Here is a 13,185-nt window from a genome sequence, read left to right on the forward strand (position 1 = left end):
TGATCTTGCCTTTTCCAAAGACTTTTATCTCAAGTGTGTATGTAGCCTAAAGGCCCATAAACACGTTGGATTTTTGTGAACGATCCGTCGTTAGCACGTCAAATCCGGCGTGTGTACAGACTATCGTTCGGGTGATAAGACTGGTTAAAACCAGTCTTATAACCCCCGAACGATAGTCTGTACACACGCCGGATTTGACGTGCGAACGACGTAGCGTTCAAACGACGGGTCGTTCGCAAAAATCCAACGTGTGTATGGGCCTTAAGGGCCCATTCACACTTGAGCGGGAATTGCGCGATTCCCATTTAAGGCAAACGGTTAGCGGTTTTTTAAAATTCGCTGCAGCATGTAACACATGGCAGTGTTCTCACTGCTGCATTTGCGGTTAGCGATAACCGCAAACGTGTTACATGCAGCGGTTTGCCGGCGATTCGTGATTGCGATTAGCATGTATAGCACCGCTAATCGCGATCGCACCATAACCGCTACGTGTCCAGTGATTTTTCCGCGCTAATCATGGGAAAAATCACTCCCGCAAATTTGCAATTTTAGATGTGAACGGGGCCTAAGACACCTACAATGCAAAAAGCTCTATATGTGGAGCAGATGCCCAGTGCAACCTAGCACACTTCATTCAACAAGTTAAACCCATTGATGACTGAACGCACACGCTCCAATTTTTTCCTGCCCCAGGCATAAAGTCACTCTATATTCTGAATACTCTATAAAATCGGTATTTAGTCTGTCTGTAGTCTTGCTCGTCGCTCTGTAGAATACGCTTTAAATGTCGCCACCAGGCTGGAGTACGGAAAGACGTCGTTCTGCTCAGGGAGGGGTGGCGGGGATCCCACCAATAGCCAATCACACAGCAGGGCTTCCCGAGCTGACTGGCCCTGACGCTCCTGAGCTGCTACGTCACAGCTTGAGCTGTGGAACCCGGGGAAAGAGAACGAGCGGAGCGTTCTGGAAGTCGGTTCTAGATCCTCCCATCACACGCCCAGCGCCCGCTGCTGGAATATTGCCGGGCCATGGCAGCTGCTGTGCGGGCCTGACGCTTCGGATGCCGATAATGCTGAAGATGAAGCTACCCCAGAGGAGTAAGCACAGGATCTCTGATGACGAGGAGCGGGCAGCCGGGATGTGCAGCTCTCGCCCGGCCCCTGTGCAGCGCGAAGCGGTCTATGAGTGGTTCGCACAGTCGCTGGGCCCAGCGCAGAGACTGGAGTTTGCGTGCGGCTTGCTGGACTTGTGTAACCCGCTGGAGCTGCGCTTCCTCGGCTCATGTCTGGAGGAGCTGGCCCGCAAGGACTGCCACTATCTGCGGGACTGCGAGACCAGAGCGAACGGGCTGGCCGGAGAGCCGGGGCTCCAGCACTTCCTGGGGGACCTCAGCGACCGGAGCAGCCGCTCCAAGCTGATCATCTACCTGGCGCTGCTCAGCTCGGAGAACCGGGAGGTGGCCGCCCGCCTCTATCGCCTCCTGTTGCTGCCAGCCATGGGGATAGAGCGACTGCCGGGGGGCCGGGAGGATGAGGAGCTGCTGCTACTCTTCACTATGGCATCTCTGCACCCGGCCTTCTCCTTCCATCAGAGGGTCACCCTGCGGGAGCGTCTGCAGCAGCTGCGGGGGGCCGTATGCACGAATGGCCGCTCTGAGGTAATCGGGGTGTAGGGGGGAGAATGTGGCCCTGGCACCCATAGCAATCCATCATCATCCGATATTCACACCGAGCACGCCCACTTATGAGCCAGCAGCCCGGGTCATGTAACCGGCAGGCTCTGCAGAAGGAGCGCCGGTTAACCTTTGCACTGCCATACTTGCAGCCTCTCCCGCTGAGCTCTGCTTCGCACACGTGCTAATAGCTGTGATAGGTATTTCTGCTGTACAAATTCCCATAACCCGAAGGTCTCCACTGATTCTAGGAGAGAAGTACATTTAACCCGATAAAAGCCTTTAGCTGCACGTTAATTAACCAGCTGTTAATTGATTAGCAGATCCTGGCTTTGACAGTAGAGATGTCGAGTGACAATGCATAAAACTGTACAGGTGACACCGATGACCACCTTTTGAGTAGTTTCCATTTGACGTAATGTTCACCTGGGGCGGGACAAACTTTGTATGAGGATAATCAGATTTAAAACCACTGATCAACTATTTGGCATCAATCAATAAGTTTGTGGCGATTTTAGGAATCGCCCTAAAAGCGCTTGTGCAGTGATTCCCTATGAGAGTGTTCAAATGAGCGGTTCGATTGTGATCCGCTTTCAAAAGCGTTGCCTGTACCATTTTCTAAACGCTTTGGCTCAATGGAAGGTGCAGGGAAAAGCGCTGACAAAACTCTCAAATTTCTCAGTGCTTGCGATAGCGTGGACAATTTATAATGTGAAGATAGCCTAAAGCCTGGTACACACCATGCAATTTCCCATCCGATAGATGGGACGAATAGATCATTTCCGACAGGTCCAATCTGATTTTCTGACATTTTTCTGATCGATTTGCATTAAAAAAGTGATCTGAAAATTTATCAGAAAAAGTGTGGTTAGCCTTGAAAAGTGTGGCTCAGCTTGTTGTAAAGTAAAGGTGGCCATACACTTACAGATTTGCAGCAGATTCGACCATCAGATTTCTGTCACATGCCTGTCAAGTTGAATCTGACAGGAATCTATCTGATGTGTGCCACACACTAGTAACAGATTTCCAATAGATTTTGGAGTTTTATTGGATAGATCTAATAGAAATCTATCTAAAAGCATTATTGGACCATTATGCTGGGCATACCCGGCTCCATTTTGCCGCTCGATTCTTCTGCTCGATCAATTCTGCAGGCGATTCTCTTTTCTGCTTGTTTTTCTTATCTTTTTCCATTGTCCGCAATGCAGAATTGAGCGGCGAAACGATCGGACGTGTCGGAAATTATCTATCGAGCCATCTAAATGACTCAGAATCAAGCTGTGTATTCCCAGCATTAGATCTAATGCAACTCTATGGACCATGGATCTGCTATCAGCAGCAGATTAACCTAGATTTTCCATCCTGTCAGATAGATCAAATCCATCAAAATTGATCAAAATCGGCCACAAATTGATCAATTGATTCTATAGAATCCATCAGAAATAGATTCTACCAAATCTATCAATCGATGACTGAAATCGACCAGTGTATGGGCCCCTTAAGAGAAACTGCCAAGTTGATATGAAGATTACTTCTCTACAAGGCAGGTTATCTTGCTTTGCTATCAGCTGAAACTTCCCTACAAGCTTACAGGACTAATCAGACTGAGACAATTAAGATTGCCATCTGTCAGTGTCTTTTAAGGTGCGTAAACACATGCGACTATAGTCGTTTGTAACGATCGTTCCCCGATCTTTACCAACGACGATCGTTACAAAAAACGAACCACCGACTATTAAGGCAAACGATGAACGAGCCAAATCGCTACAAAAGAAAGTTCTGTCTCGGCGGATTTTAACCAACGACGATCGTTTGCAAAAGTAGTACATCATTGGAAACGGTCGTTCGTACTAGGCTTGACATGCGCATTTCACAATTTCTCCGTGAAACTTCTCATTTTTATGCGCAGGCGCAATAGTTGCTTTACGTGATGTAACGTTAGTTCTAACGATCAGATCATTACACACCTTTTAAAACTAACTTTACTTAGGTCGTTCTTTCATCAATTAAAAGTTCGTTCGTCGTTCTCAACGAACGATCGTTGTCGCATGTGTGTACGTAGCATTAGACTTGACCAATAAAATGCAGTTGATTTGGGTTGCATTAATACTGTGGCACTAGTCTAGTTTAGGAAACCTCATAGGGAAATTCAGCTAACGTGACTGGGTGGACAGCACCCTCTCGAACCTTAATATTTCATATAGGCTGTAGTAAACTATTCCCACTTTTCGAGGACTGTTCCCTATAAAGTTTCCCACTGGGTATCCTAAACTAGACTGGCACCAATTCTGTTTTGCAAATGTCACATTTTCTACACCTGCTAGCTTTAGTGGAAGAGAGCCCTTCCACACTGAAAATTGCTATAGTGGTGTGCTGCCATCGTGATTTTCACATTTTGTTGAGTGCGTTTTTCGCTGCAATGTTCATGTGTGATTGGTGGGTGTGATTGTGTCTGCCGGCGTGGAAATAAAAAGTAGCACTGCATTTGCCATGGGATTTGCATGGCCTTCCATTCATTTAACCCAATCAAAACACAAGCTATCTGCAGAATGCACTACTAGGCCAAAAATGGATTGCACCACTCTGTACATGGCACTCCTATTACTGTATCATGTTGACCTTGCGATTAGAAAAATGTATGCGCGTAGAAAATCGAATCAAAGTGCTTTGTGTAAAAGGGTCCAAAGACTCGCACTCGTTTGAGTTTTAATGCTTTAACTCCTAGAAGTTAAAGCATTTTTTTTTTTTTTAAAGACTTCCGAGCCCAAATAGGTAATCTATTTTTTTACTCACCTGGGGCTTCATCTAGCCCGTTGCAGCCGTCTCAGTCCCTCTCCACAGCCCCAATCCTCTCCAGTGTCCCCGCTGGCTGCGTGCAATGATAGCGACCCGCTGGTGGGGTCGGCTGTTCTGCAAGTGCCTGCATGTCCACGTCATCTGGTGCATACTGCGCCTGTGCACAACTACTAGATTACCTATTTGGCCTCGGAAGTCCTTTAAAGGGAAGGTTCAGGGAGGGTGGCTAAAAAATAAAAATCAATTTCCACTTACCTGGGACTTCCTCCAGCCCGTGGCAGGCAGGAGGTGCCCTCGCCGCCGCTCCGCAGGCTCCCGGTGGCCGACCTGGCCAGGCCGGCTGCCAGGTCGGGCTCTTTTGCGCTCCAAGGCCCGGCACTTCTGCGTCCCACGCTGGCGCGCTGACGTCATCGGACGTCCGCCGGGCTGTACTGCGCAGGCGCAGAACTACTGCGCCTGCACAGTACAGCCCGGAGGACGTCCGATGACGTCAGCGCGCCGGCGTGGGACGCAGAAGTGCCGGGCTTTGGAGCGCAGAAGAGCCCGACCTGGCAGCCGGCCTGGCCAGGTCGGGTCGGCCACCGGAGACCACCGTGAGCCTGCGGAGCGGCGGCGAGGGCACCTCCTGCCTGCCACGGGCTGGAGGAAGCCCCAGGTAAGTGGAAATTGATTTTTATTTTTTAACCACCCTCCCTGAACCTTCCCTTTTAAGTCTTGTTTTATAAAGGGAATGAAAAGCCATTAGCTACCTGATTGGCAGATTAATGTACAGGATCTTCTAAAAAAATTAGCATATTGTGATAAAGTTCATTATTTTCTGTAACGTACTGATAAACATTAGACTTTCATATATTTTAGATTCATTACACACAACTGAAGTAGTTCAAGCCTTTTATTGTTTTTCTTCTTGAGGATTTTGGCATACAGCTCATGAAAGCCCAAATTTCCTATCTCAAAAAATTAGCATATTTCATCTGACCAATAAAAGAAAAGTGTTTTTAAAACAAAAAAGTCAACCTTTAAATAATTATGTTCAGTTATGCACTCAATACTTGGTCGGGAATCCTTTTGCAGAAATGACTGCTTCAATGCGGCGTGGCATGGAGGCAATCAGCCTGTGGCACTGCTCAGGTGTTATGGAGGCCCAGGATGCTTCGATGGCAGCCTTAAAGGGAACCAGAGATGAACGATTCACACAAAATAAACATATCAGTTGATAGCTTGTAAAGAATAAATGTTCTACCCGATAATTTCGCCACTCTGGTGTGCCAATGCTCTACCCGATAATTTCGCCACTCTGGTGTGCCTTTTTGAGTGCTTTTTATCCATTATTCCTCCAGGAAATATCCAATATGGCCGCCGGTTCATATTCCTTCTGTTCCAGGTTATGAGGTGTTCTGGATGTGCTGTATAGGCTATATGAGACTATAGACAAGAAGGGCTGCTGTAGGCTTTCATCTGTGTGTTTTCAACTTTATTATTCTGGTATGCTTTGTGGCTGCCTGTAGGAAGTGTCTCTCATAGTAATGAAACTGCATACAGTAGATAATAATGACAGGCTGCACACACAGAGCACACAGATCACACAGCCACACTTGTCTGTTAGACAGAGATTTTTCCTGCAGCATCAGCCCCTCCCATATCCTCACAGCTCTCAGTATGTAAAGCATGAAATTTGAGCCAGGAGGGGGAAGGCTTGGGCTTGAAAAGACTTCACAGAAGAGTGACTGAGCTATAATGATTCCAGGTCAAACCTCGACTGAATAGTCGGTGGATTCTTATCACAGTTGATAACAGATAGATTAGACTGAGAAGAATAAAACTAAAAGCAGGGTAGGTGTTTACTGTCATGTTCCCACTGATAAATGTAATAAAATACATGAGGATGCTTCGTCTCTGGTTCTCTTTAAGCTCATCCAGAGTGTTGGGTCTTGCGTCTCTCCACTTTCTCTTCACAATATCCCACAGATTCTCTGGGGTTCAGGTCAGGAGAGTTGGCAGGCCAATTGAGCACAGTAATACCATGGTCAGTAAACCATTTACCAGTGGTTTTGGCACTGTGAGCAGGTGCCAGGTCGAGCTGAAAAGTGAAATCTTCATCTCCATAAAACTTTTCAGCAGATGGAAGCATGAACCCACTTTTGAACCAGAAACAGCGGCAGAAGCACCTGACCTGGGCTACAGAGAAGCAGCACTGGACTGTTGCTCAGTGGTTCAACGTACTTTTTTCGGATGAAAGTAACTTTTACATGTCATTCGGAAATCAAGGTGCCAGAGTCTGGAGGAAGACTGGGGAGAGGGAGATGCCAAAATGCCTGAAGTCCAGTGTCAAGTACCCACAGTCAGTGATGGTCTGGGGTGCCATGTCAGCTGCTGGAGTTGGTCCACTGTGTTTTATCAAGGGCAGGGTCAATGCAGCTAGCTATCAGGAGATTTTGGAGCACTTCATTCTTCCATCTGCTGAAAAGCTTTATGGAGATGAAGATTTCATTTTTCAGCATGACCTGACACCTGCTTACAGTGCCAAAACCACTGGTAAATGGTTTACTGACCATGGTATTACTGTGCTCAATTGACCTGCCAACTCTCCTGACCTGAACCCCATAGAGAATCTGTGGGATAGTGTGAAGAGAAAGTTGAGACGCAAGACCCAACACTCTGGATGAGCTTAAAGAGACTCTGAAGCGAGAATAAATCTCGTTTCAGAGCTCATACTTAGCAGGGGCATGTGTGCCCCTGCTAAAACGCTGCTATCCTGCGGCTTAACGGTGGTCCCTTCACCCCCAAACCCACCCCCACAATAGTTGGCCGCAAGTTGGTCGTGAAATTTCTTCTTCCTGGAGGCAGGGCTAACGGCTGCAGCCCTGCCTCCAGTCGCGTCTATCAGACGTGCATCGCTGCCTCTCCCCCGCCCCTCTCAGTGAAGGAAGACTGAGGGGCGGGGGAGAGGTGGAGATACGCGTCTGACAGACCTGCGGCGGTTAGCCCTGCCCCAACCAGGAAGCGCTCCCCCGCTGCACCGAGGGGATTTGGGAGATCAGGGACCCCCGTTAAGCCACGGGATAGCGGCGTTTTAGCAGGGGCACACATGCCCCTGCTAACTATGAGGTCTGAAGCGAGATTTATTCTCGCTTCAGACTCTCTTTAAGGCCGCTATCGAAGGTTCCTGGGCCTCCATAACACCTGAGCAGTGCCACAGGCTGATTGCCTCCATGCCACGCCGCATTGAAACAGTTATTTCTGCAAAAGGATTCCTGACCAAGTATTGAGTGCATAACTGAACATAATTATTTAAAGAGACACTGAAGCGAGCCTAAATCTCGCTTCAGCTCTCATACATAGCAGGGGCATGTATGCCCCTGCTAAAACGCCGCTATCCCGCGGCTGTACGAGGGTCCCTGACCCCCCAACCCACCCCCCACAAATCTTGGTCGCAAGTTGGTCGTAGATTAGCCCTTCCTAGAGGCAGGGCTAACGGCTGCCTCAGACGCGAATCGCCGCCTCTCCCCCGCCCCTCTCAGTGAAGGAAGACTGAGAGAGGCGGAGATACGCGTCTGACAGACGCGCGTGGGGCAGGGCTGCGGCGGTTAGCCCTGCCCCAACCAGGAAGCACTCCCCCGCATTACGGAGGGGATTTGGGGGGACAGGGACCCCCGTTAAGCCGCGGGATAGCGGCATTTTAGCAGGGGTACACGTGCCCCTGCTAGCTATGAGGTCTGAAGCGAGATCTATTCTCGCTTCAGACTCTCTTTAAAGGTTGACTTTTTTTTGTTTTAAAAACGCTTTTCTTTTATTGGTCAGATAAAATGTGCTAATTTTTTGAGATCGGAAATTTGGGTTTTCATGAGCTGTATGCCAAAATCATCAATAAGAAAAACCATAAAAGGCGTGAACTACTTCAGTTGTGTGTAATGAATCTAAAATATATGAAAGTCTAATGTTTATCAGTACATTACAGAAAAGAATGAACTTTATCACAATATGCTAATTTTTTGAGAAGATCCTGTATACTCACTGAGCATAGTTTCTGATTTTAGCATAGGTAGCAGGGATGCACTCTAAGTTATTTCTTATAAATCAAAATAATTGTGGGAAAATAATGTCCGAGTGTCTTGTGTATTATTGCTAAATTAAAAGCATAGGAGAAATGTCAAAATTGCTGTATTACATAAGGTGCAAATAGTGCCTCCAACACACACTAGACGCAGGGGTGTCAAACTAAAAAATACAGTGTGCTGAAATTGAAAACTGGGACCAAGCCGTGGGCTAACCTCAATGTCCAGTGGTTACCCCTCCCCTATAGTTACCTGGTTTCTTCTTGTGCCCCCCCCCCCCCCATACAGCTCCTTATTGTTAGTAACGGGAAGTCGGAGTACCGCAGCGAAGTAGAGAGAATATGTAACTGGTGCAAGGACAACAACCTAGTCCTCAACGCAGCAAAGACTGTCGAGCTAGTCGCTGATTTCAGGAGAAACCCTCCCACCTGTCCTCATTGGGGGAACCGAAGTTTCTAGGGTGACATCTGTGCGGTTCCTCGGCACGACGCTAACAAACAATCTGAAGTGGGAGCAGAATACCACCAAAATCCAGAAGAAATCTCAGCAGAGGCTGTTCTTCCTGTGCCAACTGAAGAGATTTGGCATGCCCAGGGAGCTGCTGACCAGTTTCTATACTTCCACCATAGAATCCAGCCTCTGCTCCTCAGTCATTGTCTGGTATGCTGGTGCAACGGCCAGCGACAAACACAAACTGCAGAGAGTCATAACGGACGCGGAGAGGATCATCTCCTCCACTCAAATAGGATGATGAAGAGGGCCACCATGATCTCACGTGACCCCGCTCACCCTGGCAGCCACTACTTTAAAGAGACTCCCTACTTCGGAGCCGACAGCCGTCAGAGCGCCTGCGCTGGAGCCGGGAAGGTAAATAATGACGTCACCGCTGTACGGAGGGCTACAGCGAGACCCCCGAGGGACGGAGGACGGCGTGGGAAGCCTCATTAGGATCCTGAGGCTTCCCCCACCCGAGGTAAGTACCCCCCAGGGGACGTTTTCACGTTACAGTTCCTCTTTAAGCTCCTCCCGTTGGGCCGTCGTTATAGGGCTATACCTTCCAAAACCACCAGGCGGAAGAACACCTTCTTCCCCCAAGCTGTTCGGCTTCTGAACTCCAACCTCCCCCTATCTGGCTCGCAGACCAGCGTACTCTAGCTGGGTTGGTCAGCCAGTTCCTGCCGCTGCCTGTCTGGGCTCATCAAAATTGACTTGAGGCCACTACCTGCATCTTTATTATTTATCATTTTTATCATTATTATTATTATTTACCTGTGTTTTTTAAATAGCAGTGAAATGGCTGATACGAACTGACTACTGCATTTCAAGTGTACGTGTTGTGCGTCTGTCTGTATTATACTAATTATGCCTATGCCATGTGTACCACAAACAATTCCGATTACAGCTCTTGCTGTACTTGGCGAAATAAAGTAATTCTGGTGTCTAGTGGCCCCCCTTCCCTCCCTCAGACAGTTCCACATTGTCTAGTGGCCATCCTTTCTCCCCTATACAGTTCCCTGGTGCCTGGTGGCCCCTCTCCCCTCACCATGTGGCTTCAAGGTTTCAGTGTTTAGCCATATAAGCTTTACGCTCAGGTGCTCACTGGCCAAATATAAGTGCGGAAACCATTTGCAGACCAAATTTTTGATGGGACTGCAGGCCAGATTGTGACACATGCGCTAGAGCAGTGTTTCCCAACCCTGTCTTCGAGGACCACCAACCATGCATGTTTTGTATAAATCCACAGAGGTAGTTAATCAGCTCTACTGAGACACTAATTACCTCACCTGTGATTGTGTGGTTACCTGCAAAACATGTACTGTTGGAACTCCGCAAGATGGCCAGTCTGGGCCATGTCTGCTTTAAAACTAGTATGTTTAGAATGGCCCTGATGTGTCACAAAGAGATCCAAATTGTTTATTCATCTCAGCCGAGTGCATTGTACTCCTTTTTACCCCTGATGCTTGAAGCCATTCGTTCCTCATCAACATAACGTGTGGTTGGCCTGTAGACTAGCAATGCAATACTAAAGCTCAGGTTCAAAAATAAAAATCAGATAATTACCTCAAGAGGGAAGCCTCAGGATCCTATTGAGGATTCCCTCAGCGTCCATTGTGTTCCCATGTGGAGCCGTGCATTTCCTCTGCCATCACTACGGCCGAGCATGTGCAGTAGCACAGAGCCACTCGTGCAGGAGCAGCTTTTTCTTACTGTGCATGCGTGGCTGCTGCGCTGATGGCAGGGGAGGTCTGTGGCCCCGGTAAGATTGCACTTTAAATTCAAAATGGTTATGCTGTGTACACACACTAGATTTTCCTAGCACAAGATAATTGTTAGTGAGAGAGCTGGTGCACACCAGAGCGGTTCTGTAGCGTTTTTAAAAACGCTTGGGGATAGAAAAATGCTTGGCTAATGTATTTCAATGGGCTTGTGCACACCAGAGTGGGTTCTTTTTTCCACAAACGCAACCTCGGGGATTGCAGCATTTTTTAGATTTCAGAGGCGTTTCTGCCTCAATGTTAAAGTATAGAAAAGTGGAAAACCGCTCTGAAAAACGCTAGATCAGAGCGTTTTTTCAGGAGTTTTTGTTACAGAAGCTGTTCAGTAACAGCTTTACTGTAACAAAATGACATCTGCTACACAAAAACGCTCAAAAAAACGCTAGGCATGTTTAGAAAACCTCTCTAAGGGCCCATTCACACTTGCCGATCGCAAAACGCTAGCGTTTTGCTCTGTCGTTTTTTGGCGATTTTAACGCCCCCAAAAAAATCACTATTCACACTTAGCGATTTATTTATTTATTTTTTTTAATCGATCGTGTTTTGCGCTTCTATAGCACAAACACGATCGCCAGAAAATGGTGCAGGGTACGCGTTTGCGTTTAGCATTTTTGGGCGATTTGCGGCGATTAGCGCATATTGCCCAAATGAGAACGGGACCATAGAATTTTATTGCCCTAGCACTTTGAAAAGCGCTAGCGTTTGAGCTTCAAGTGTGAATAGGCCCTAACATGCCTAGAATCACTTTGAAAACCTGCTTCAAAAACCTCTAGTGTTTAGTGGATCTGCTAGAGGTTTTTGGTGTGCACTGGGCCATAGTCTTGAGAAAGTGTAGGGGGGAATCTAATGTGACTTGAGGTGTCCTCCAACATAGCTGACAAGGTGACTGAAGATCTTTCCTGCTGGATTCACTGATGTCTGATGCTGTTATTCTATTGGGTTCTGCTCCCACTTTAGCAGAAAACACCCCGATCCGGTATATTTTCTGTAGCGTTGAGAAAGGCGGATCAAACCTTACTCTCCCTGCCCACCATTTCTCTTCTCAGCCCGCTCTGCCCCAAAATAGAACAGAACTGGGCACGGGAGCTGAGGAGTGTCTCTCTATACCAGTTTTGGCGAACCTATGGCACGCGTTCCAGAATTTGCACGCGTAGCCGACTCTGCTGGCACGCCAACGCTGCTGCGCTATGAACTGCATGAACTGGCCGCAGCGTCTACTAGACGCCACGCCAGTTCATAGCTCGCAGCCCCGCTCCAGCCCGGAGTCTCCCCGGAGGCAGAGCAGGACTACAGGAAGATGGCGTCCGAAACCCTGTACTGGAGACTATTTGTGTCTCCAGTACAGGGCTTCAGGCGTCATCTTCCCGTAGCCCTGCTATTGCATTCAGTGCAAGCGCGGGAGATATGCAGGAGGATCGTCCGGGGAGTTGCGTGCCAGAGGCCGGCTGGGAAAGGAGACTTCTGCCACGTGAGTACATTCTTTTTTTTTTTTTTTTTTTTTCTTTTTGTTTTTGTTTTTTTTTTGCAGGTGAAATGTGGCCCACTGTGTTTATTTTCTGCTGAAATGTGGCCCACTGTGTTATTTTCTGCTGAAATGTGGCCCACTGCGTTATTTTGTGCTAAAATGTTGCATACATTGCGTTTATTTTGTGGTGTCTGGGGTAACTGTTGCTGCATTTATTATTAAATGGTCATAGTTGGCTATATTTGCTGCTTTGGGGTTACGGCGGGTATACTAATAGCATCACACAGTTTCTGCACACGTTTCACCACATCATGGCGGAAACACTGCTTTCTTATGCCCCCCCCCCCCCATTTGCACTCAGTGATAAACAAGTCGATATTGGGTCGCAGTTTGGGCACTCGGCCTCTGAAAGGTTAGCCATTACTGCTCTATACAGTGTTATTAAACTTCCTTAAAGAGAACCTGTACTGAGTAAAAATATTTAAAATAAACACACGAGGTAACTTTAAATGAACATTACATAGTTACCTTGCCATCAGTTCCTCTCAGAAGCTCACCATTTTCTTCTGACAATAATCCCTTCCAGTTCTGACAATATTTTGTCAGATCTGAAATATATCAGTTGCTGTCAGTAAAATGCCAGTTGCTGTCAGTTATAGCTGAGAGGAAAACTGATGTACCAGGTAATATCCATGTTTCCCTATGGCTCAAGTGGGTGATGTTACAGTTTAACTGTGTGCTGACCAGAAAGCTGTTATGGGTAATGGCCATTTTCAAAATGGAGGACGGAAAATTCCCTTGATCACAGTGAACAAACAGGACGCGGGATAGGAGAAAGACACTGAGGAGTAGACTACATGGAAGGTAAGTATAACTTGTGTATGCTTATTTTGACTTTTAATTTTCAGCTCAGGTTTTCTT

General features: G+C 47.4%; 1 protein-coding gene across 1 annotated transcript in view; it reads left to right on the forward strand.

Moving 5' to 3' along the window:
• Positions 1–933: 933 nt before the first annotated feature.
• The window catches only part of ZCCHC2 (zinc finger CCHC-type containing 2), a 78,937-nt gene continuing 66,685 nt past the window's right edge, over positions 934–13,185 (forward strand). Inside the window, 1 exon segment of the mRNA XM_068236761.1 lies at positions 934–1,657. Within this exon segment, the coding sequence (XP_068092862.1) occupies positions 1,061–1,657 (597 nt within the window). The 5' untranslated portion in view covers positions 934–1,060.

This window comes from Hyperolius riggenbachi, chromosome 5 (assembly GCF_040937935.1).
Source record: "Hyperolius riggenbachi isolate aHypRig1 chromosome 5, aHypRig1.pri, whole genome shotgun sequence".
Classification (NCBI taxonomy): Eukaryota; Metazoa; Chordata; class Amphibia; order Anura; family Hyperoliidae; genus Hyperolius; species Hyperolius riggenbachi.